Raw genomic sequence first — 23,896 nt, 5'->3', positions numbered from 1 at the left:
GCCACACACACACACTAACAGCCTAGCAGCTCTCTACGCATACATTCTTCCACTTTGCATTGGCGCTATGCGTTTGCTTAGCGTTACGTAGGTGTTTACTGAATGCGGGGAACGACGGTGTTGCTCTCGTATGCACAATCGCTAAAGCGGAAGTTGCCATTGTCGTGATGGTTTAACATCCGTTTAACATCAATTTAATTCTGAAACAGTCGCAAGGAGGCTGAGTTGCCAACATATATCTATATGTAGTACTGTGTGTGTGTACAATATACTATTATGCCTTTCGACTCCTTTGGTATTTAGAGGCTGTTGGCTAACATGACCTTTTTATTGCGGCAATGTGTAAAGATATTCCCCGAAATTTGTGGAAATCCGAGATCCCGAAATTTCGGTACTGTATCTCACGTAATTTTTTTTTCTAAAGCTGAAAATTTGTTTTTCATAAAAACATTTTTTAATAAAAGATTTTTTTTCGGCATCCCGAAATTTCGGGACTGATTTTTATTTAATTTTTTCCTTTTTGTTTAAATCTGATAATTTTGATTTTCATAAGAACATATTTTTAATAAAAGATTTTTTTCGGGATCCCGAAATTTCGGTATTTTAGTTTCAATAACTTCACTATCTCAGCATTTTACTAAAATCTGAATTTTTGGCATTCCAGAAATTATTTGTTGTTTAAAATTTTTTTTCGGGATCCCGAAATTTCGGTTTTGCTTTAACTGCAACTTAAGTCGTTCAGCATTCATGAAATTAACCATTATTGAATGCCTTAGTGTATACGCCAATATATCTTTATGTCATGATATTTCCGTAGGTTTAACGGTACTTTATTACAAAAGGACTGTATTATAGCAAAAACGGCGGCCTATCTAAGCCTTCAGCAATACATACATACTTACATATATATTTATTTCATGGCATTAGGATTTCACATAACCTACTGCATATATGCACATTAGGCCGTATTCGCTTAAGTAATCGTGTGTGTGTGGTTACCATTATCGCCACTTTGAAGCATTGCCTTTTGGCTTTGTGTACTGAGCACTCTTAAGACCTCATACACACACAATCCTACATATATATTAAAAAATGTAACCGTGTACGTTGGCAAAATTTACATTCTTTTCTATCATGCGCTCATAAATACACGCCGTTATTGCCGTTAACCACCAACACTTATGCACAAGCGAACCATAACAAATTTAAAGCCGTCGCAACACCATTGTCACCGCCGACTCGCACATCCTTTACAGCTGCGTGTGATAATCATTTTAAATTAAATCATAATTTTAAACACATTTCCGCTGACGTGAAAAATTTACTTAACAGGAAATAAAGAAAAAATGCCAAAATACAATGTGTCCCCGCTGTGCAATAAGTAAGTGCGGCCATATTTCGTGTTTTTCATACAGTCACTCTTGTGGCTGAGCGCCAGCGCTTACCGCATATTATTTACGCCTTTTAGAATTTTAGTGAGATTACTGGAAATTTGTGGCATATTAGTGATGGTGTGTGTGTGGATGGGTGTGTCTGGCTCGTGTCGGCTGGGCGGATGTCATAATCATTAGCAATATTTCGTGCCGTTAGTCATGACGACGAGTGAAGTATGCATAATTTGCGCAAATTTTATAACGGATATGCGTGGAAATTCATCAAAAGTTCAGCCATGAAACGCAGTTTTTTCGAGAACTTACGCACATAAAATAGTAGTTTGTGGGAAACTGTTTTATTTGTAAATTGAAAGTTACTTCGAAAATTTATTTTCGTTGTAATTTCTTAGTATTTTATTCGAACATAAAATGTTTCCTGAAAATAAGTTTGAAAAATTTCATGGCATAATATTTGCATTAAAATCCACATATTCTATTAGTTATGTAAACTCATATTTTTAATACATTTTTATAAAATTATAAATTATATTTTTCCAACATTAATTTTGAACTAATGCATAAATTCTAAAATTTTTATGAAATTTTATATTATTATGCAAATATACAGCTAATAATAACCAGAAAAAATATTTTATAACATGCGAGAAAAATGATGTGTCATGTTGTCATGAATTGTTGTTTATTCATAAGCAAATATTACTATTTAAATAAAATAAATAAAATGACGTTACAATTTCTACTTTTACAAAATTAAATAAGTAATAGCATCAGCGAGAGGATTTATAAAAAATAGCATGCGAGTTTTCTCAACTGAAACAAATATTATAATTTCATTTCTACAAGCGTTTTTGGGCATATTACTTTTGTATTTATTTATTTTTTTCAGAACTAAGTTGTTAGAGTGCTTGAGGTATAATATATGCAAAGAAATTAATAGTTAGGGTGAATTTATTGTATTAGCGATATGGCAACAGGCGACTTATTTTGGTGGAAAACAATTTTCATATAAAATTTTTTTCATATATATTATTATTAGTTAGTTTTATGCCTCAGAAACGAATATCTGAGAAATATCATTCTATAATAGGAATATGAATGTTCTGGTGTTGCCACTTGTATGAAATTTTTGTCTCAACAAAACTTATAATAAACTAGAACCAGACAAAGTAGAGAGTTGTGATATGCTTACTTTGAAATTTTTTTTTGAAGAGAGTTGCCATCTGTTAAAAAATTTGCATTTTATGAAGTTTCTTAAAATTTTTCGTTTTTTAAATACATGGAAAACAATTTTAAGTAATTCGAAAAATGTGAAATATTTTTCAGAATAGCTTGCAACTGTTTCAAGGTTTATGAAAAGTTGACAAACTAAAGAGATATGAGTAAGATTTCAAGTGAATATATAATTCTCTAGAGGTTTGCCACCTGCTTAAAATTTAATTTTGTTGGAAAAAAATGACGTGCATTTTACTAATGAGATTTGAGTAGTTAGATATATAAATATTTTTTCTTTTAATGTTTTTTAAATGAAATTAAACTCAACGGATTTCAGGTAGATTTTTATCAAATATTTTTTGTTTACCATCTGTATATACCAAGTAAAAGTTGTTTGACCCATCTTGTCCTTACAATAGATATAATTAGGATATTATCTGCGGTTTGTGTCTGGAACATCGATTCTCATGAATCTGTCATATCACACCTGAAACATATTAATCAAATTCAGTTTTATTTTAGCCTTTATAAACTATTTTTGTGTATCAGTTGAGGAACAAGCCTATATATTTTTTATATGAGACACTGCAATTTCAAACACTTTATAGAAATACCTTTTTATCAATATAGAAATGAACTAAATCCACAAAAATCCACGAAAATCAATACAAAATAAACAATAATGAGAAAAGACATCAATGAAATCAAAATAAATACTTATGTACAAAAGACAGGAAAATAATTGAAAATAATGAATGCAATTTTTAACGAAAACTTTTGCAAAATATAACAAATATTAACAGTATACGGCAATATTTGTAAGAGTGAGAAAAAACTTTCAAAAAAATAATGAAAACATTTTTGAGTGAACGAATAGAAAGAGCCGGAGAATGATTCAAAATTACATTGAAGTCCAATGAATTTGAACTCAAAAAAGCAAAACTACTGATATCAAAGCAAATGCGTACTTTGAAAAAGAATATGTAAGCGTCTGTAGACAACTGCAACTGCCTGCTAAGTAGGCAAATTTTTAACAACAACAACGATCTATAAAAATATTGTAATAAATACACTTGCAATATTGTAAGAAAATAAACAGTAAATTAAAAATCAAACTACATATTAGCAAAAACAACACTGCATGTAGCATTGTAGCAACAACAATCACAAGTAATGTCAAACCGCGATACAATAATTACAATAGTGAAACAACTTAGGCAACAACAAAAAAACACCATGGTGCACTTAAATGAAAATTACAACAAATAACTAAGCATAAAAACAAATAAATAAAGCATAAAACACAAAATTTATAAACAAAAATATATTTAATCAATAAAAAACTTAAGAAAAAAAAACACGCATAATCAAATCAATAGCACACGCTTCCTCCAGTGACGCGCGCACTTCAACGCCTAAATATGGATTCATTGGAGCGTCTGTTGCGCGCTGCGCCACTGCCGCGCACGCTGACAAGCGTGAACGGTGCCGTCGCCAAGGGACAACAGCGCGCCTTGGTGCACGCCTCGCTGGCAGCGGCCACTGTCGGGCGTAAGGGACGCCATTTGACGGGCACATTTTGTCTCACTGGCGACACCATGGAGGGTATCATACAGTGTTTGGTCTTCTTGAAAGCGTTTTCGGTGAGTAGCAAGTGGTTTAAGTTGATGAAAAAACTGATCTCTGAGAAATACTTAGTTATCATTTGATCGATAGTTCTATTTATAGACTTATCGGTATTTTTGTAAAATTTATTGTATCCATAGAAAATTTTTTTTTGCGTTTGTTTTTGCGTTTAATCGACTACACTTTTAGGGTCATGATTTATCGATAATTCAAGAATTTTTTTATATTCATTTAATGATATTTTTAACTTTTCATCCACTCTGTGCAACACTAAATTATAATATTTTTTAATGATTATTTTTATTTACTCAGTTTGATCTATAGCTATTATAAATTTTTATTTGATTGGTTTTTGAAGGCTGAAAAATTCTTTTCCCTGAGCAGTTATCAAACAACTACTAATTTTCTGGTTCATATTTCTCACATGAATTCTTTAAATTATTTAATTAATTTAAAATTGTACTCTCTTTCATTAATTTATTTATTAAAGCTTGATTAAGTCAACAGCTTCTAAATTCTTAATTAATTCTATCTTTTATAGATTTTATTTGCATTCACTTTATTTTTAATTTTTCTCATCATCAATTTTTTTTCTCTTACCAACCCTGTTTGCATATATACTACTTCACTTCACTCTGGCATCCTGTCAACCAATCGAGTGTGACGACCGGTCATTCATTGCCTGCGTTGTTAAGCCGTTTATTTGTTTACTGACATTTTTGTTTATTGGTAGTTATTTTCTCAGGAGCCTTTCCTTTAGGAAAACACTTACCACTGGGCGACCGTTTAAGCAAGTATGAAATGGAAGGTATTTTTAATTTCCCAACACTTGGTTTGAATCCTTTATTAAGGGATATATAAAAGATGTGGCTTGACAATATTTTAAAATGTTTTGGTATAAAACCGTAAAGAATGAAAACGCGCGGAAAACTGCCTTATGTTCTCGACGATGTGTGACGAACTGATGAAAAAAAAAAATGACTGTCTTCTTCCTTCGCTTTCTGTGTCCTCATGTGTACAGTTATGGGTTTGTTGTGTAGATGTGTATCGGTGTGTAGTGTTGATGAGTAGTGTGCTCTTGAGTGGTGTGGATGATAATCGGTGGTGTGGTGAGTATGGTGGATGTAGCGTGTTAGTGATGCGAGTTTGAATATGGTGAGTGTTGTGTCCGGGATGATTAGAGTTTTTTCGGGTTTAAGTGCTGCTGTGATGTTTGTGTGTGATATGTATGTTAGTTGTTTGTAAGAGGACAAGGCTCATTTAGCCATCCCGGCCCCCCTAGGCGAATATTCAGCCTAGCAATCGCTGGAGTTGTTGCAACGTGGCTACTACATTGCTGAGGCCGGTTGGGCGGCGGAATGGTGACCTAGTCCTGTGACGCCGAGTGTTTGTCGAGTTGTGACGGTGCCTCGAATAGGGTTCCTCTATATGGGTAACTTGCCTTCGTGGTTGCTGTCGGTGAGGTCGTACGTTACCCCCGTGGTTGCGTGGAGTAGGGTGTCGCCTGGCTTCGTGGCTGGTGGTGCGGTGCAGCATCGTGTGATGCGGTAGCATACATATCTGGCACAGACAGCCGGACGTACACTCCTGCGTGGTGTGTGTAGGTGCGAGGCAACTCAGGCAATGGCCATGGGCCTGGGCGACTCGCTGACGTTGCGGGGGTGGCATACCCTTAAAGATGCTACAGTGTGACAAGCGGTGTGGTCGACAACAGAGGGGACATCGTGTGCGTTGTGTTGGTGTTTCATTCGGTTGGGATGCCGTAGTTGGTCGTGTTGCATTTCGTGCAACGATTGGCTGCGGTGTCGCTGTGATGTTTCGGGGAGCTGGAGTAGGACCAGTGCGTGGCACGGTGATGGCCGAACGAATAGTTGGCACTGGTGCTGCAGGCATATCCGCGTCCATATCAATCTGTATTGGAGAGAGTTATTAATATAATAAATTTCTGGCATGTATATGAATGCCTCGGAATGTGGCAAGAGTGGATCGTCATATGATCGATCAATTATGACACTTTGTTGGTGTTCGCAGATATTCATTATTTATTTATTTTCGTTATTTATTTATTATTTTGTTATTTATTGATTTTCGTTCGGTTTTTCTTCGGTTTTTTTTTGAGTTTTGTGCGGTTTATTTGTTGCGATTTTACGTTTCGATGTTATCGGCGGTCGGCAAAAAGCATAGTTTAACGAGCGGTCTCGTTAGTATTCCGGTTTGTGTACGCAGATCGACTACGCGAATATGACCGTCGGAGCCGTAGTGAAGCTTCTCTATGCGACCAAGCCGCCATTCTGTGGGGGGAAGACAATCGTCATTTATCAAGACACAATCCCCAAGCTGTGGCGCCTTTTCTGGGGTTTTCCACCGGTACCTTCTGTGGAGGTCCTTTAAATAATCTTCTTTCCATCGGCGACTGAATTCATGATGGAGAATTTTAATTCTTTCCCATCTGTTTAATAAGGAGAGCGTCTCCACGTCTGGCTCAGGTGTGGCCAGAATGGGCGCTCCTTTAAGAAAATGCCCTGGAGTGAGGGCAGTGAAGTCTGAGGGATCTTGCGAGAGTGCTGCGAGAGGCCGTGAGTTGAGGACGCCTTCGATTCTAGTTAATAATGTGCTGAATTCTTCATAATTAAATTTGTAGTTTCCAGCTAGCTTCTTGAAATGAGATTTGAAGCTTTTAACGGCTGATTCCCATAAACCACCCATATGAGGAGCGCTTGGGGGGATAAATTGCCAATTAATACCTTGAGGAGCGTATTTTTGGACAATGTCCGGTGAGACTTGTTTTATAAAATCCACAAATTGTTTTTCTGTAGCTCTTTGAGCTCCGATGAAGGTTTTGCCATTATCGCTCATGATCTTTGATGGGAAGCCCCGTCGTCCGACGAAGCGTGCAAATGCCGCGAGAAAAGCCTCCGTTGTCAGATTAGTACATAACTCTAGGTGTACCGCTTTTGTCGTGAAACAGACAAAGACAGCCACGTAGCCTTTCATAAGGGTAGGAGATCTTAGCATGGACGCCTTTATCTGAAAAGGCCCAGCAAAATCAACACCTGTTGTGGTGAAAGGCAGAGCGAAATTGCAGCGTTCAGGTGGAAGTGCTGCCATAATCTGCTTTCGCATTTTCTGCTTATGCATGGTGCAGATCTTGCACATGAAAATACACTTCTTTATTTGGGGCTTAAGTCGGGGTATGTACAACTCTTGGCGGACCATATGTTGCACGAGGCGATTTTCGGCATGGAGCATTAGAATGTGGATGTAAGTGATAAATAGGGTGGCAAATGCAGACCTCTCGGGTATTATTATAGGGTGGCGCTCATTATAAGTTAGGCTTGAATTAGCAAGCCGACCATTTGCACGAAGGAGACCTTTCGAGTCTAGAAATGGGTTTAATACTAAGAGTGAGCTCTTTTTATCAATCGGTTTCGAGTCTTTTAATAATGATATGTCGCGGCTGAAGTAGCGCGTTTGGGTTGATGCGATAAGAGCGACCTTTGCCTTTTGTAAGTCTTGGTGCCCCAATGTATCGCATTGGAGATATGATGCTCCTTTAACCTTGAGTTTAAGTCGCTCTATAAATTTGAGCATATAGGCGACTACCCTGAGTGCTCGGGGGTACGAAGAAAATCGTTCAAGGATGTCAGTATCATCCAATGTTGTATGATAAGTGTCGATTTTTCGACTTTCTGGTGCAATTATGTTGCGCATAGGCGATTGTGGCCAAGAATCAGGCGATTCTGTTAACCATCGGGGACCATTCCACCAGAGTGTGGTGGTGGCGAGATGTAGGGGTTTGCATCCTCTTGTACCTAGATCAGCAGGATTATCAGCACTGGCTACGTGTCGCCAAGTAGCTGATCCCACTAGGTCAAGTATTTGAGACGTTCTGTTTGAGATATAAAGGGTGATTTTTTAAGAGCTTGATAACTTTTTTTAAAAAAAAAACGCATAAAATTTGCAAAATCTCATCGGTTCTTTATTTGATAGATTGGTTCATGACATTTACTTTTTGAAGATAATTTCATTTAAATGTTGACCGCGGCTGCGTCTTAGGTGGTCCATTCGGAAAGTCCAATTTTGGGCAACTTTTTCGAGCATTTCGGCCGGAATAGCCCGAATTTCTTCGGAAATGTTGTCTTCCAAAGCTGGAATAGTTGCTGGCTTATTTCTGTAGACTTTAGACTTGACATAGCCCCACAAAAAATAGTCTAAAGGCGTTAAATCGCATGATCTTGGTGGCCAACTTACGGGTCCATTTCTTGAGATGAATTGTTCTCCGAAGTTTTCCCTCAAAATGGCCATAGAATCGCGAGCTGTGTGGCATGTAGCGCCATCTTGTTGAAACCACATGTCAACCAAGTTCAGTTCTTCCATTTTTGGCAACAAAAAGTTTGTTAGCATCGAACGATAGCGATCGCCATTCACCGTAACGTTGCGTCCAACAGCATCTTTGAAAAAATACGGTCCAATGATTCCACCAGCGTACAAACCACACCAAACAGTGCATTTTTCGGGATGCATGGGCAGTTCTTGAACGGCTTCTGGTTGCTCTTCACCCCAAATGCGGCAATTTTGCTTATTTACGTAGCCATTCAACCAGAAATGAGCCTTATCGCTGAACAAAATTTGTCGATAAACACATTTCGAACCGAACACTGATTTTGGTAATAAAATTCAATGATTTGCAAGCGTTGCTCGTTAGTAAGTCTATTCATGATGAAATGTCAAAGCATACTGAGCATCTTTCTCTTTGACACCATGTCTGAAATCCCACGTGATCTGTCAAATACTAATGCATGAAAATCCTAACCTCAAAAAAATCACCCGTTACGTTTTCCACGCATGTGGTGGTTTTTCTAACCAGGCTAAAACTATTTCGGAATCGGACCAGAGATATAGTTTATATTTCGTCATGTTTAAATTAGACTGCACCATGGATACTAGTTTGGCTAGTAGCAATGCGCCACAGAGTTCAAGTCGTGGTAGACTTAGCGTTTTTAGAGGAGCAACTTTTGCTTTTGCTACTAGTAAGTAACTTGTAGTTGCTGTATCGCTTTGTGTGCGCAGATATACAGTGGCACAGTATGCCTTTTCAGAGGCGTCGCAGAAGCCGTGTAGTTCGACTTTGTATTCGGGGGAATAGTTTACCCACCGTGGAATTTGTATCTGCGAAATATCGTTCAGATTATTAGCGAACTGGGACCATTTTTCTAAGCGAAGAGGTTTCACTTGTTCGTCCCAGTCGGTTCCGTCTAGCCATAATTCTTGGATCAGGATTTTCGCTTGTATCATAATTGGCGAAAGCCATCCTGCGGGGTCGAAAAGTTTTGCCACAGAGGATAAAATTTGTCTTTTTGTTGTAGCTGATAATGCGGATATTGACTCTGTAGTGTATGAAAACTGGTCAGTTATCGCATTCCATTGTATGCCTAGTGTTTTTGTTGTACTTTCCTTTTCGAATACAAGGAAATTGGTATCCAACAAATTGGCTTTTGGTATATTTTTTAGAATATTTGGGTGATTAGCAGTGATCTTTTTTAAAGGAAACCCTGCGGTGTTGAGGGCCTTTATTACCTGTGATAAAGATTCGTATGCTAGTGGAAGACTGTGGCTTCCAGACAAGATATCGTCTACATACGTTTGTGTTTTTAATACTTGTGTTGCCAGAGGAAATTCTGACTTTGTGTCTTCTGCCAGTTCGTGGAGTGTACGAATGGCTAAGTATGGAGCACAGTTTACGCCAAAGGTAACTGTTTTTAATTTAAAGTCGTGTAGTGGACTATTAGGAAATTTTCGGAAAATAATTCGCTGAAAATCTTGATCATCTTTATGTATAACTATTTGTCGATACATTTTTTCTACGTCCCCATTGAATACGTATTTGTATATACGCCAATTTAATATGAGGAGCATTAGATCTGGTTGGAGTGTGGGTCCCGTAAATAGAATATCATTTAGGGAATTCCCCGAACTAGTTGATTTTGAGGCATTGAAAACCACTCTAACTTTTGTTGTTTTTTTATCAGGTTTTACCACTGCATGATGGGGCAAGTAGAATGAGTGATATTTGCCTTTAATTATTTTTTCGCAGGGGCATACCTCCTCCATGTGATCTAAATGGAGGTATTCTTCTAAGACACCATCATAATCTTTTTTAAGCTCACCTTTTCTAAGTAGGTTTTTTTCCATGCTTAGAAACTGCTGTATTGCAGAGGTGCGGGAGTGACCTAAGGCGAGTGTGTCAGGAAATTGTTGTTTTCGTGGTAATCGTACGACGTACCGACCATTTTCTGATCGAGTAGTTGTGGCTTTGTAAAAGTCTTCACAATACTGATCTTCTGGTGTTGTAATCGATATGGGGGGGAGTTCTTCTAACTCCCAAAATTTCTTTAATTGTGTATTAAGGTATTCATTCGATATTTCTGCAACTTCAGTTGTCATGGTGGAAACTGTTTCAGTAAATAGTCCACTTAGTATCCAACCGAATATTGTGTTTTGAGCTAAAAGGGTGTTTGAAATTTTTTCAACACCTTCTAGTATAATTTGCGGTATAAGGTCGCTGCCTAATAGAATGTCTATTTGAGCTGGGGTGTGGCAGTTGGGATCTGCTAGGTTGAGGTGTGAAACCTTATCCCAATGCTTGCTCTTTATTTGATAGCTGGGAAGCATGTTTGTGAGTTGCGGTAAGACTATAGCTTCTGCTTGGATACGCTTATCCGCTTGGGGGGAAATTAGGGTAATGTGGCAGATTTTGTTGGAGTTTTGGATTACTCTTCCGCCCATTCCCGTAATTTCAAATTTAGCTTGCTTTGTGGGCAGTTTTAGTTTATTTTGTGCCTTAGACGCTATGAATGATCGTTGTGATCCTTGGTCTACTAAGGCTCTAAGTTTGAACAGTTCTCCTCGATGTTCGATGGAAATGACTGCTGTGGGTAGTAAAACCCTACTTTGAATTTCGCTGTGTAGCGTTTGTGTCTTTTGTGCCTTTGAGCAACATGGTGTCTCTTGGCTAATTTCGGGATTTTGTATTTCGGGAGTTGCTGTTGCAACTAAACCCGTGGCTCTATTTGTATAAGAGCTACTCTGGGGTGAGTTGGGAGATATGTTATAATGTAACATAGAATGATGTCTTTTATGACAATATACGCAATTGAATTTGCTTTCACAATTATTAAGATTGTGTGCGTGGGACAAGCAGTTTGTGCAGAGCCTTTTTGACCTGACAAAGTTGTTCCTTTCATTAATATTTAATTTTTTAAACTTCTCGCAAGTTTTAAGTTTATGCCCTCCTGTACATAGTTCGCATGACGTATGCTTGTTCTGTTCAGATGTGAACGATTGTGTTTTGACAAAACTCTTATTTAAATTGTTGTTGCTATTGGCTTGGGGTCTAATGAAGCTTCTATTCAGGTCGTGTTGAACGTTTTTTGTTCTGACTACTTTTTTATCTACCCTTTCCGCAATTTCATATTGGGTAGTTAAGAAGTCTTTCATTTGCTGCCATGTTGGGCAGTTTCTTCTTGATGAGAGCGATTGCTCCCAGAAAATTACTGAGTTTTCTGGTAATGCTGTGGTGCATATATTTACCAGAATAGGGTCCCAATTGTCTGTGGGAATATTTTGCGTCGATAGAACCGACAAACAATTTGAAACAGTGGATTCTAGTTTTATGAACTCTTCACTCGTTTCTTTGTGAATTTTCGGTAAATTCATAAGTATTGATACTTGCTTGTCGACCAGTATTCTTTTGTTTTCATATCTTGCTTTCAGAGCTTCCCAAGCCAAATTGAAATTGTCGTCATTTAAAGCGAACTGCTTGACTATTACGCCTGCTTGACCTTGAGTTTTGTATCTGAGGTGATACAATTTTTGCGCTTGCGATAATTTTGGATGGTTTATGTACACGGCTGTAAACATATCCCGAAAGGACGGCCATTGTTCATAACCTCCATAAAATATTTCTGTATCGCATGCTGGCACATTGAGATGAATGCCTGAACTTGCTTCTTGAGTTTGTATTTGTAGCAGCTCTACTGGCGACTTAGGAGTCGGTGCTTTCATAAGTTTTAATTGGTCTGAGATCATAATTTTTATGTCTTCATACTGGTCTAAGCAGTTTATAAATTTGGCGTAAGCCGAAGATTTAAAATTGTCTGGTAGATCTGAATCGTCAGTTTCTACTATTGTGTCATATACACCTTGGAGACGTGTCCAAAAATGTTCCATTGTCTGACTTTTTACTTCTAGTGCCGATTCAGAATTGTCTTGCATTGGCGAAGCAGCAAATCGAGTGAAGTATCTAATTAGATTGTCACTCTCTGAAATAAATTTGGTATATAATATGTCTTTCCCCCTCTTTTGTTTGGTAGCACCTTGCTTAGAGCGTGTAGCTTCTGCAGGTGCACATGGACTCTTATCGTCAGAAAGCATTTTGGGAATTTTTAAAAATTGAGTAGCTTCAGAATATTTTGAGTCTATGTTCATTTAGAAATGTTATTTAATAGAAAAAGTGTATATTTACTTTCCGAATAAACTGAGAATTATCGTAACCGCAAACTCTTTTTAAATAAATAAGAGTGTTTTTTATTTTTTTTTCGAAAAATTATAAAATACCGCGATATTACGTATTTATTTATCACGTTTTTATTTACTTGCGTTTTTTTTTTTTTTTTTTTTATTACGGAATTATCCGTATGACCTTGTATATGAGCGCGCTCGTAAGTAAAGGGGTCAATGCCTTTTGTACATATGTGTGCACGATATGTGCTTATTTATCTGCATATAGTTATGCTCTTAATTTTGTATGCAGTCCTGCTTGTTTTTGTAAGACAAAGAACAAGGGGAACAACGTGAAAATCGCCAATAAGGACTTTGAATATATATATAAATATATGTACGTAGAGGTTATTACGCCAAATATGAATATTGTGTTAAACCGATTTTTATTTTATTAATTTAAAAATTTGTAACCGTGTTTTAATTATCCCGTAACGTTTGTTGATCTTCGATGGTAGAAGTATGATTCTTCGAAATTAAAAATATTTTAGGATTTATAAATATTAAAATGTCTCCTATGACTAATTGTAGGGTACTTAAGCATAGGCAGAGAGAAAGGCAGAGCGCGGCCAATGTATGTATAAATGTTCTTTTGTTTGCGCTATAAGAAGAGCACGAAAACGAAAAACAATTAAGTGCAGGTGATTCGTCGACCACACTTGTGTATATGTATGTATATCGTTCTTTTGTACCGTATAAGATATTGTGGAAAAGAATAAAATATGGAAACGAAATTGACAGAGTGCAGGTATTTCACCACTGCACTTGTATATCGGAAGATATGTGAGTGTGAAAACTTTTTTATGTTATGGTGATTGTGATGTAGTATGTAACTAGCAATATTAAGAAAATATGTATGTTTAGAAATAAAATAAGCATGAAAATTATATTAAGCAATATGTATGTTAATAAATGAAAATGCAAAAAATTAGGTAAGTATGTATATGTATTTATATTTATTTCTCTTCCTGATAATTCCTTTATTTTTGTTTTTTTTTTTTTTTTTTTAGCTGAATTTTAAGCACACATAGGCGAATGATGCTTTATTTATCGATATATATATAAGTAGATATATATAATAGGTGTATATGTATATAATGGGTGTAAATTATAAATATATATAATTTTTTTTTTTTTTTTTTTATATTGCAAAACTGTTTTCCATTACCGGTATCTTTAAATTTACCGTAGTTTAAGATTTTGATGTATCCGTTTTAATAAAATCCTTTTTTTTTTTTTTTTGTTTTACCGCTTATATTGGGCCACCTCGTATTTACATAAATATGTACATATACGTAATAATAATAAGGAATGGATACACTCACTTTATTCCTCTCAAGGGTTTAAAGGGGGGAGATATTTGTGTGGCTTTCTTTTACTGTCTGCTCCTACTCCTGTTCGAATGCTACTTCTTGGTTGTTGTACGATTGTTGTTGTGTTGATTAGTCCTTTTGGCAATTTGTTTCGCACTTTTTGTTGTGTTGTAATTAGTTTCGCGCCCGTTGGTTTTTTATGTATTTTTTGTTTTTGGGTCTCGCGCACGTTTTGTTATTTTTGTTAGTAGAATTTTGTATGTATTTTTAGTTTAGCCTGTTGTGTTTTATGTTTCACATATGTATATATCCATAACTGCACTTTGCCACTTATTTAGGTCACCACTTTTAATAATTTTTTTTTTTTTTTTTTTTTTTTGATATGTACTTTTTCTTGAGTTATTTGGTGGTTATGTATGTTTTATTTGTTCACTGCACTATTTGTTTTTTATGCATCTTTTATAGCATTATTTGCTATGTATTGTTTCCAGTGGTGCCTGTCTCTTAGGCTCGAAGGACCATAGTTATTTTCTCAGGAGCCTTTCCTTTAGGAAAACACTTACCACTTGGCGACCGTTTAAGCAAGTATGAAATGGAAGGTATTTTTAATTTCCCAACACTTGGTTTGAATCCTTTATTAAGGGATATATAAAAGATGTGGCTTGACAATATTTTAAAATGTTTTGGTATAAAACCGTAAAGAATGAAAACGCGCGGAAAACTGCCTTATGTTCTCGACGATGTGTGACGAACTGATGAAAAAAAAAAATGACTGTCTTCTTCCTTCGCTTTCTGTGTCCTCATGTGTACAGTTATGGGTTTGTTGTGTAGATGTGTATCGGTGTGTAGTGTTGATGAGTAGTGTGCTCTTGAGTGGTGTGGATGATAATCGGTGGTGTGGTGAGTATGGTGGATGTAGCGTGTTAGTGATGCGAGTTGGAATATGGTGAGTGTTGTGTCCGGGATGATTAGAGTTTTTTCGGGTTTAAGTGCTGCTGTGATGTTTGTGTGTGATATGTATGTTAGTTGTTTGTAAGAGGACAAGGCTCATTTAGCCAATTGGAGTAGGGCTAAATGCGAGTTTGCTGTTTGCGAAACCAATTCAAGCATACCTTTAGGGTCAGACAGCATATTTCGAGTGCAAATATTGAAGAGCATTTAAACCCTTGTAAATGTGTGTGAGTTTGAACGAAAAACAAGTTTTATTTGATATATGAAGATGCGCCTGAAATACAAGTGTTTAGCAGCATAAATTATTCATGGCAAAGGTACGCATGATTAAATGTTTAAACGCCTAAATGCTTACATGAACTTCGATTGCGCTTCGGGGAATAATCAACAATATTTAAAACCCTTTTTTATATTATACATAAATTAAATAATATGTTTTTTTTTTCGATTTTCTCTTTGCAGGTGAGTTTGTTAACAGCAATTTGCGTGTGCGCCTAAAGCTATGCCACACTTTTTGACATGCCCATACATTTTACAACTACTTGTCGCCACGCAGTGAGTGTTTCTGTTTTCCAAATTTTGACAAACAACTTTTGAAGTATTCTATTTACTACGACATTTCAATTTCGATTTCGTAAACATCAACAAAATTCTTATAAAATCTAAAATTTATAATTAATAAAAAATTACGAAGAAACGTGGGCAAAAGACTAAGCAGAGCCAGTTCTGTAGGCGTCCCAGCGGAGGAACCTTCAACGGCAACAGCAACGGCAACGGCGCCATCTCCGCCGCCGACGCTAGTATTAAGGCGTCCCTCAATGCCATCGGAGGTCATCGAATTCGCTGGCATGCGGTTTCTCATCACCGATTCGCCGAACGAGGTAACATTACGCCGGTACGTACGCAATTTACAGAATTATGATGTGACGCTGTTGATCGGTGTCTGCGATGTCAATTACGATCTGACGCCGTTCTTGAATTCCGGTATCGATGTGAAGATTTTACATTTCGTCGATGGCACATTTCCCGATGAGCGCCTGAAGAAACAGTGGTTCCGCATGCTGCACGAAAACATAACGCTACATCCCGGCACCTGCGTGGCCGTGCACTGTCAAAGCGGTTTGGGGCGTGCGGCGCTGCTGGTGGCCATAACGCTGATTGAGTTGGGCATGAGTTTTGACATTGCGGTCAACGTTATACGGAGTAAGCGTCGCGGCGCCTTCAATGAGGCGCAATACGAATATCTGAGGAACTATCAGCCGGAACTGTTTATTGGGCCACGCAGATCGGGCAACTGTGCGGTGCAGTAATGGGCCTTGTCCAAACTAAAAATAAGCACAAAATTTACAGTTATAACATAAATTTGATGTTTGTATGTATTTGTGTTTTGAGACTTCTTAAATTGTATATATAAAGTTACTGAAATTTAATTATACCGTTATTTGCATGCGCGCAATTCCACTGAATTAAGCAAATGCTTATGCTCTATTTTCCGCTTTACTCCGCTATAAATATGTATTTGTTATTGTTATTGTTGTTTGAACAACAATTGCCAACTTTCGCTTTCGCAAATGTGTTTGCTGCGGCTTGGTGTTTCTAAGTAACGTTTTCTTTTGAATTCCGCTCCGCATTTGGCGCGTACTTCTTTTCTGCGTCGCAAACTTTTAAGTTACACTGCTGCAACAACAACAACACGAAAGCCAACAACAATAACAATTTATTGTTGGAAGTCTCTAAAAGCGAATTTTTAAATGCTTTTACAGTCGCCGCACTCGAGACTGAATTCTTTTCCAACAAGCTGTTGCCCTACTCCCGTTTAGCGAAAGCGCGAAAAAAAGAAACAGAAAATGCAAAAGAGAAAATAAATGCAAATTTGTAGTAGGTGACAACAACAGGCCTTAAAATTTTCAACATACACATTTTTGGTGTAGAAAAGCAGCGAAAATATGTGCGTTTACGTCATTTTTAATTCTTCCTGTAACCGTTGAGTAGCTGCGGCTCGTATTTACATATTACACATGTATTGTACTTAAATGTTACAGCCGCATATTAAATAGCAGGTATATGCTTACATTTGGTGGCAGCTTGCATTAATGGCGGCTAAAAGTTGTGTCTAACTGGTGTGGCGCATATAAAGTACACTTATATATGTATTATGTGAAGAAATATATACTTGTATGTATATATTCTCCATAACTTTTATATATCTTTCTATATTATTATTCATACTTATTTATTTCTCCAATGTTTTTCTCTTTAAAATCCAGTTGTTGATGTCATAAAGCGCTTAAAGCTTTGTTTATAAATTTCCTGAATTCTTTTCAATATTATTGACTTAATAACAAATCAACTTAAAACGAAAGTTCGTTAGATCTAAAATATCTTGATTGTTTACTGAAACGTCTAAAAAGTTTTTTGTGTCTTTAAAGTTCTTTCAATATATCCTGCCTTCTTAAGTCATCGCTTATGCTGTCTTTACATACTATTACAGTCTTGTTCTTTAATTAAAACCACTTCCTAATATAAGAGATAATGAATAAGAAACTAAAGCCTTATATCGAAACCCATTCTCACTTTATAAAACTGTTTCTCAATTGATAACTGAGTTAAGAACCCAAAGGATCTCAATATTTATCTCAATTTTAATTTTTTACAAGAAATCTCCAAAATATATAAATTAAGATTCTAAATATATAAATTAAGATGGCTTGAGCTAACTATTGTCGATATGCCTAAGACTTGAGGAGTTTGTTTACTTAGTTCCCTAGCTAGGTCTATGATGGTGTGGAACTCAGCCAAAGCTGAAGACAGTATATATTTGGTATTTGCCAACCTAATCTCTCCTTCCGCTTTTTTGCTCTTTATTCAAGGCTTTATAAAAAGTGTTACAGTGATCGAATTTAGAATAATCAGTTTCCATCTAGACGGCAACTTCATAATATTCCCCTCGTAGAAGCCCCTTCTTATTTGCGAAGAACTCGGACAGCCACTTTTCACAAGCCTCTTTTGAGTTCAACTTTACGCCACTAAGGGCGTTCAGGTGGTAATCACTTGGCGCTATGTTAGGGCTAGATGGTGAATGCGATAAAACCTCCCATCCGATATCCCGTAGCTTCTGACGAGTCATCAACGAAGTGTGTGGGCTTCCTGTTGGGCAATTCAGGACGCTTCTGATCGATCGTCTGCTTCAAGCGGTCCAGTTGTTCGCAGTAGATGGTAGAATTAAGCGTCTGGCCATATGGGAACAGCTCAAAGTAGATGATTCCCTTCCAATCCCACCAAACACACAGCAAAACCTTCCTGGTCGTCAATCACGACTTGGTCACTGTTTGGGACGATACACCGGCCTTCGACCACGACCGCTTTCGCTTGATATTATCGTATGTGATCCATTTTTCATCGTTTTGTTATCGTTTGTTGTTGTTTTTCGAGCTAGTTTTAAACCACTCCTATTCGTAGTTTTGAACTGGTCTAATTCTAACTAGTTGAATACTAGTACTTAATACCAATTATATTTCCAACTATTTGATGCTTTACTGAAAATGTATTCCCAAATATCTTAAGGCCACTTTATAAGTATCTCACAAGTTCGGCTTTCCCTGCTGGGCTTCTGCATAACTTTATATAACATAGAAAGTGGTTCATGTTTACTACAAGGGTGTCTATACTATGTACAATCCCTCAGCAGAGTGCGTGTTAAATGAGCTTTGAAGGATTTTATGCATTACACTGCTTTGGATTTAATATTCGCTCGGAAACAAATACAAAATAGACGAAAACATTACCAAGATACTATATATAGCATGTGCGACTACGCGCAAGGTCTTCATTTAATATGCACTGCGATTTGTTACGTAAGAAAATGGCTACAAAAAAATGACAGTTCTCATTTCATTTTCGCTTCATTACATCACAAAAAATGATAACAAATGCCAACCTGCGTGCCCTTTTCATGCAGCCTCATTGAGGGCACACACACTAACACATGTGTGTATGTGTTTGCTCTGCTTGCTTATTGCCATCTACTCCATTAAGGAGAGTCGCTGTCGAACGACGGAATATTCCAGCTTTCTTACCGCAAGTGGCAGCAGCAAATTATTTCAATCCATTTACTCCACACACACACACTCACTTGCAACTCTCTTTGACGCGCTGAAACTCTTCGAGTGTTTGTATGTATGTATGCGCTGCTTAAGACAAAGCTTGAGCTGGTTGTAGGCTAACCGTAAAAACCTGTGAAGACACACACACACATACAAGCATGTCAAATAAATTATTTATGCGCAAACGGATATGAGTGCGCAAACACATTTGTGCTCATACAGATATAAAAATTTTGTTTTGTTGTTGTCGTTCATCTACATATATACATACATGCATATTTACTTAGTTACCTGCCTCTTCGGATATTTGCTCACAACTCAAAGCTACCTATGATATCCATGCCAAGCAGTTGATATTTTATCATATTTTTCACCTTAGCAGCTTCTTCCCTCCTTTAGCCGCCGCTTCCCGCCAGCCGCGCTGCCTCCACTTGTATTGTTCGAAATCAGTGCATTATTAATGATTCATACAACAATAATAGAACGGTAGGCATGCGTTGGCAAAAACAAAAAAATAACAAAGCAAATAGCTCGCCCGTGTGTGTGCAGCGGCAGCGGCAGCTTAAGCTTGAGTTCACAATAACAGCAATTGCGGGAAGCGTGTAGCAATAAAATAGACAAGAATGAGTTTGCAAAGCGAAACAAAGTACAAACAACAAACACACACTTTCATATCTTACTACTCACTCATATAGGCATGAGCACACACACACACTCATACCCAGCTGTGCTTGTGTTGACTGAAAGCGAGTTCAAGGATAAGCCGCTGAAGGCTACCACGGCGACGACATTTGCTGTTGTTGTCGTTGTTCAGCAGCAAGTGAAAATCGCTGGCGGTAAATAGAGCAGCATAAAAGTTTGCGCTAAGAACGGAAGCTACCGGAAAACAGGAAGCTGGTATTATGCGCATGTATGTGAGTTACAAAGGAAGCTACATACATTTATGCTTAGCTTATGTGCTAGATATTCTTCTAGGCGTACCCAGTGCGCAAAATTTGAAATTTATCACTTGTAGAAGCCCATATTTTATTCTATAAAAATTATATTAGACAATTTAAAAGTCATTTAAGAAATATGAACTCAAACCTAGTGTTGTAGTTGTAGGGCTAAACCCATTCTGTTACTATAGGTAAATCTCAAATATTTCAGAACTTGAATAAAAATTAAAGAACTTAAAATGTGATAGGAAGAGCACTGGTTTACCAATATAATTTTCAGACTAAAAATGAACTAGTTCAAAAATTACCAGTCAGTCACCAACTATCACACAAATCATTAATGAATTCTCGCATTTAAGATCAGTTTTTAAATATGTTATTCTAGTTTTCACGATTCCTTACTCTTTTTCAACCAAATTGGTGTGTTTTTTAGTTTATAGTTGAACTAGTTCTAGTACTGACCGTTTGAAAACTAGCATGAGCCTAGTCCATATGAAAATAGTCATACATAGTCATATAAAAATTCTCAATAATTGATTGTATAGGAACAAATTAGTCTACTGACTGATTGAACTTATGTACCATATAATTAGTGGACATTGAAAAACTAAATATAACACATAGACATAAATGGCTCAAGAGTATTGGTCCTAATCATTGAAACCGCATCGAATTCGATTTCGATACGATAAAGATTTTCGATCGAAAATGTTCATGCAATCATTGATTCCCTCGATAAACTGCTTTACCACAAAGTGAGAACGTAAAACTGTTTTATCGACCTTTATCGACAAATGCGACAAATTTGATAAAGGGTTTGTGCTTTTTGCTTTGTTAAAAAAAATTAAAACTGACCTTCAACTATTGCGAAAGTGTTTCCAAAAAATATTTAATTCGCCTGAGGCTCTTTGAGAGCCCCAACGCTAGATCGAGAGAGCAACTGTATATCGCTTTTAAACATCTTTAATTTATTTTCGTTAGTCTTTGTTTGTCTCTTGTCTCTAAAATACCCATTTAGAATATAATTTAGTCTGTCATCATTAATTGTTTGTACAAAAACTTCCAAATGGTTTATTACTTCTTTAAATTTCCGGATAGATTTCGACAAAAATTTTCAATTTTATAGAATAAATGATTTCGTTAATAGCGACATCTATTAGCCGCGAAATGTATTTTTTCGAGTCGGTAAGGGACTCTATGTGATCGTAAATTTTATTTTCTTAACGGTCTCAATGATTCAGACGTAAAATTTTTCGATCGAAACGGATTCTATGATTAGGCCAATTATTTCCTAACCATATTACGTAATCTGAATACTTGGACATATTAGTAGCATACTGAGTTTTATGTGTGTATATAGTTCATTAGAAAATACTCATAAAATATATTAATATTGGGTCAACCATACTTGATCTAAAATAAATGTCTTTGAAGAGAGAAGTAGCGCTATGCGTTTATGTCTCGGAATAGCCGCTTGAATATCCCCGAAACAGATCCTCATTGCAGAACTCGGTTTACAGTTTTACAACAACATTATTCCACATAACCTGAAAGATGATTGGTTTAATATATCCATACTAAAATCTGAAGGGGTACATTTATTATTGATAAAACTAGAAAAATTGGTTGGGAAATATTAAAAACTGTGCCGATTTTCAAATCCGAACTTCACGAGTATTTTCCTAATTCCTTCAAGGTAAATTTTCTGTTTTTAATAACATTTTTTCTCCTTGTCAAAATCAAAACTTGGTCTAACATACTTAAATTTATGATCTTCAATATATTTTAATTTTACAGCCATCTACGCTTACTTGTCCATTTTGAGAGTAAAAATATAGTTGAGAACATTCCGGATAGTTGTTTAGGTTTTCGACTCAGAAGGAAGCTGTAAAATTCCAATTTTCGGAAACATTTTTATGACAACTTCCGACATCAACAGTCACTTACAAAATAGTTTACTTTATAATCACTTTGTCTACACAAATTTCTTTTGCTAGCTTCCTTTGAGACCAACTACAAATACCTTTCCCTTCTGAAGCAACAAAATTAGCGAGTTAAACCATTTATTTAAGGTGAGGTGGTGGTTTACCCATATCTACCCTTTACTTTGCATAATTTTAGGCTCATTATTTCATTCATCAAATGAACTTCTCATACAGGTTATCGTTTATTATTTTTTTATAAACCGTATATATGACTTATATGACTCTTATGTGTTTCTTTTTTTAATGATATTAAGCTCAATTCATAAGAAGAAAATCATTTTAAAAAATATAGTAAACCTAAATATGAACTTCCTGTACCTGGAGCGTTCACTTTAAATTGTTTCTGTGCAAAATATTCAACAACAAATCCTTCTCAATTTTAAGAAGTTTTGTAAACAAACTCTATAATCATTCTGCTTTAGTAATAAATTTGTGTTGGCGCCGAAATGTAGGCAAACATTTCCTAACAAATTTTTTTATGATTTTGATTTTTGAGCAGCAAAACATTCAAAATAAAGCAAGTAGGTTAACAAATTTTGTAGCAATAAAACTACGTTATCGGCATCTTAAGACAAGATTAGTTGACTTCCTTTCCCCCCACCTTCTAGCCATTCCTCCATCATAATGTCTCTATTTGCGCTAAACGAAAAGGCATCATTTGCCGAGCATATTTTTTACACTCAAACCCGAATTCACACGAATTAGTGACAAACGAGTGGGCGTGTTGTGTCTCCATCACCAGCAGCGTGACTACAAATCAATTGCGCCACATCGTCAATTACCACGCAAATCAATCAACGAAGTTAACGTCGTGCGTAGCCAGCATAGAGTAGGCGTGCCAGGCGTTAGTATTTTCATATAAGATGCTACACCAATACACTGTAGCATATCATTAGGCGGGCGGGAATAGCATAGCAGAACACACTGCTAAACAAAGCGCTGACGCCGTAAAATAGGCAAAGCAAATGCACAGCAAATGCTCAGCACACTAAGCAATTTGTCATTATTGCACAGGATGTTGAACTCAACGTTGGTGTTGCAGCAATGTCAAGCAGAAATGTGGTGTGGCAGAAAGGAGGGTTGCTGGTGGCAAGACGCAGTAACTAGTAGAAAGCTTTTTGCGGTAGCCCAAAAGGCAACGTCAGCAATTCTATTGGGATTTCTGTGAACCATACACCGACACTACTACAACAAGTACTCAGATAAGGCATAGTCTACATATAGACACTCCAAGTCATCAAATATATTAATATGTCGGCAATTTGTGTATGTATTTGTCTCAACTAATATGTGTGTCACATTTGCATTGCCATGTAGTTACATTTCCGCTTTCTAACGCGTCTTGTGTACTAGCTGTTAATAGTAGCCGCGTTGCAGATTTGTTGTTGGTGTAGCTCATTTTGACGCCAAGCAGCGGATATTTATGTAAATTGCGCTTTGCTGCTTGCACGCGTTAGCACCTTCACCCTCGCCGTCGTCTGGCGGCTATTGGAAGCTTTGTGGTGTGCCTTTATATATATCTATATATACCGTTATTTGTACGTTGAATTAGTGTGTGTGATGTGTGGCAAAGGGGTGCTGCAGCTTTACAAAAACACTGAAAGGCGTTATGCATGAATTTCGCTAGGAGCACCAATAAATTTTTTATACATACAAGCACACATACATATATCTAAATTTTTTATACTTTCGCAACATGTTTGTCAGAGAGTATTATAGATTTGTGCACCAAATGGTTGCTTGTGATACCTAAAACTAAAGGAGTTAGCTAGAGGGTTATATATGTATACCAAAGTGATGAAGGTGACGTGTAGA

General features: G+C 36.7%; 4 protein-coding genes across 7 annotated transcripts in view; all 4 read left to right on the top strand.

Moving 5' to 3' along the window:
* Nucleotides 1-3,332, top strand: part of LOC105218276 (probable serine/threonine-protein kinase dyrk2) — a 36,214-nt gene extending 32,882 nt beyond the window's left edge. The window contains exon 2 of the transcript XR_008471270.1: nucleotides 3,237-3,332. The gene's annotated coding sequence lies outside the window, so the exon portion shown is untranslated. The remainder of the gene's footprint in view (nucleotides 1-3,236) is intronic.
* The window catches only part of LOC105218300 (neurobeachin), a 297,208-nt gene extending 281,553 nt beyond the window's left edge, over nucleotides 1-15,655 (top strand). The window contains exon 3 of the mRNA XM_054231151.1: nucleotides 15,518-15,655. Within this exon, the coding sequence (XP_054087126.1) occupies nucleotides 15,518-15,553 (36 nt within the window). The 3' untranslated portion in view covers nucleotides 15,554-15,655. The remainder of the gene's footprint in view (nucleotides 1-15,517) is intronic.
* LOC105219154 (neurobeachin) overlaps nucleotides 3,487-23,896 on the top strand; it is a 185,866-nt gene continuing 165,456 nt past the window's right edge. For all 4 annotated transcript variants that reach the window (XM_054231108.1, XM_054231109.1, XM_054231107.1 and 1 more), the window contains exon 1: nucleotides 3,487-4,249. In XM_054231108.1, the coding sequence (XP_054087083.1) occupies nucleotides 4,028-4,249 (222 nt within the window). In that variant the 5' untranslated portion in view covers nucleotides 3,487-4,027. The remainder of the gene's footprint in view (nucleotides 4,250-23,896) is intronic.
* On the top strand, nucleotides 15,862-16,521 carry LOC105219155 (PRL-1 phosphatase-like). Its single transcript, XM_054231147.1, has one exon. The coding sequence runs from the start codon at nucleotides 15,874-15,876 to the stop codon at nucleotides 16,363-16,365; it is 492 nt and encodes a 163-aa protein (XP_054087122.1). The 5' UTR covers nucleotides 15,862-15,873; the 3' UTR covers nucleotides 16,366-16,521.

This window comes from Zeugodacus cucurbitae, chromosome 5 (genome assembly GCF_028554725.1).
Source record: "Zeugodacus cucurbitae isolate PBARC_wt_2022May chromosome 5, idZeuCucr1.2, whole genome shotgun sequence".
Taxonomy (NCBI): domain Eukaryota; kingdom Metazoa; phylum Arthropoda; class Insecta; order Diptera; family Tephritidae; genus Zeugodacus; species Zeugodacus cucurbitae.
Note: the sequence above shows the minus strand (reverse complement) of the source record. Positions and strands in the feature narration are given on the sequence as shown.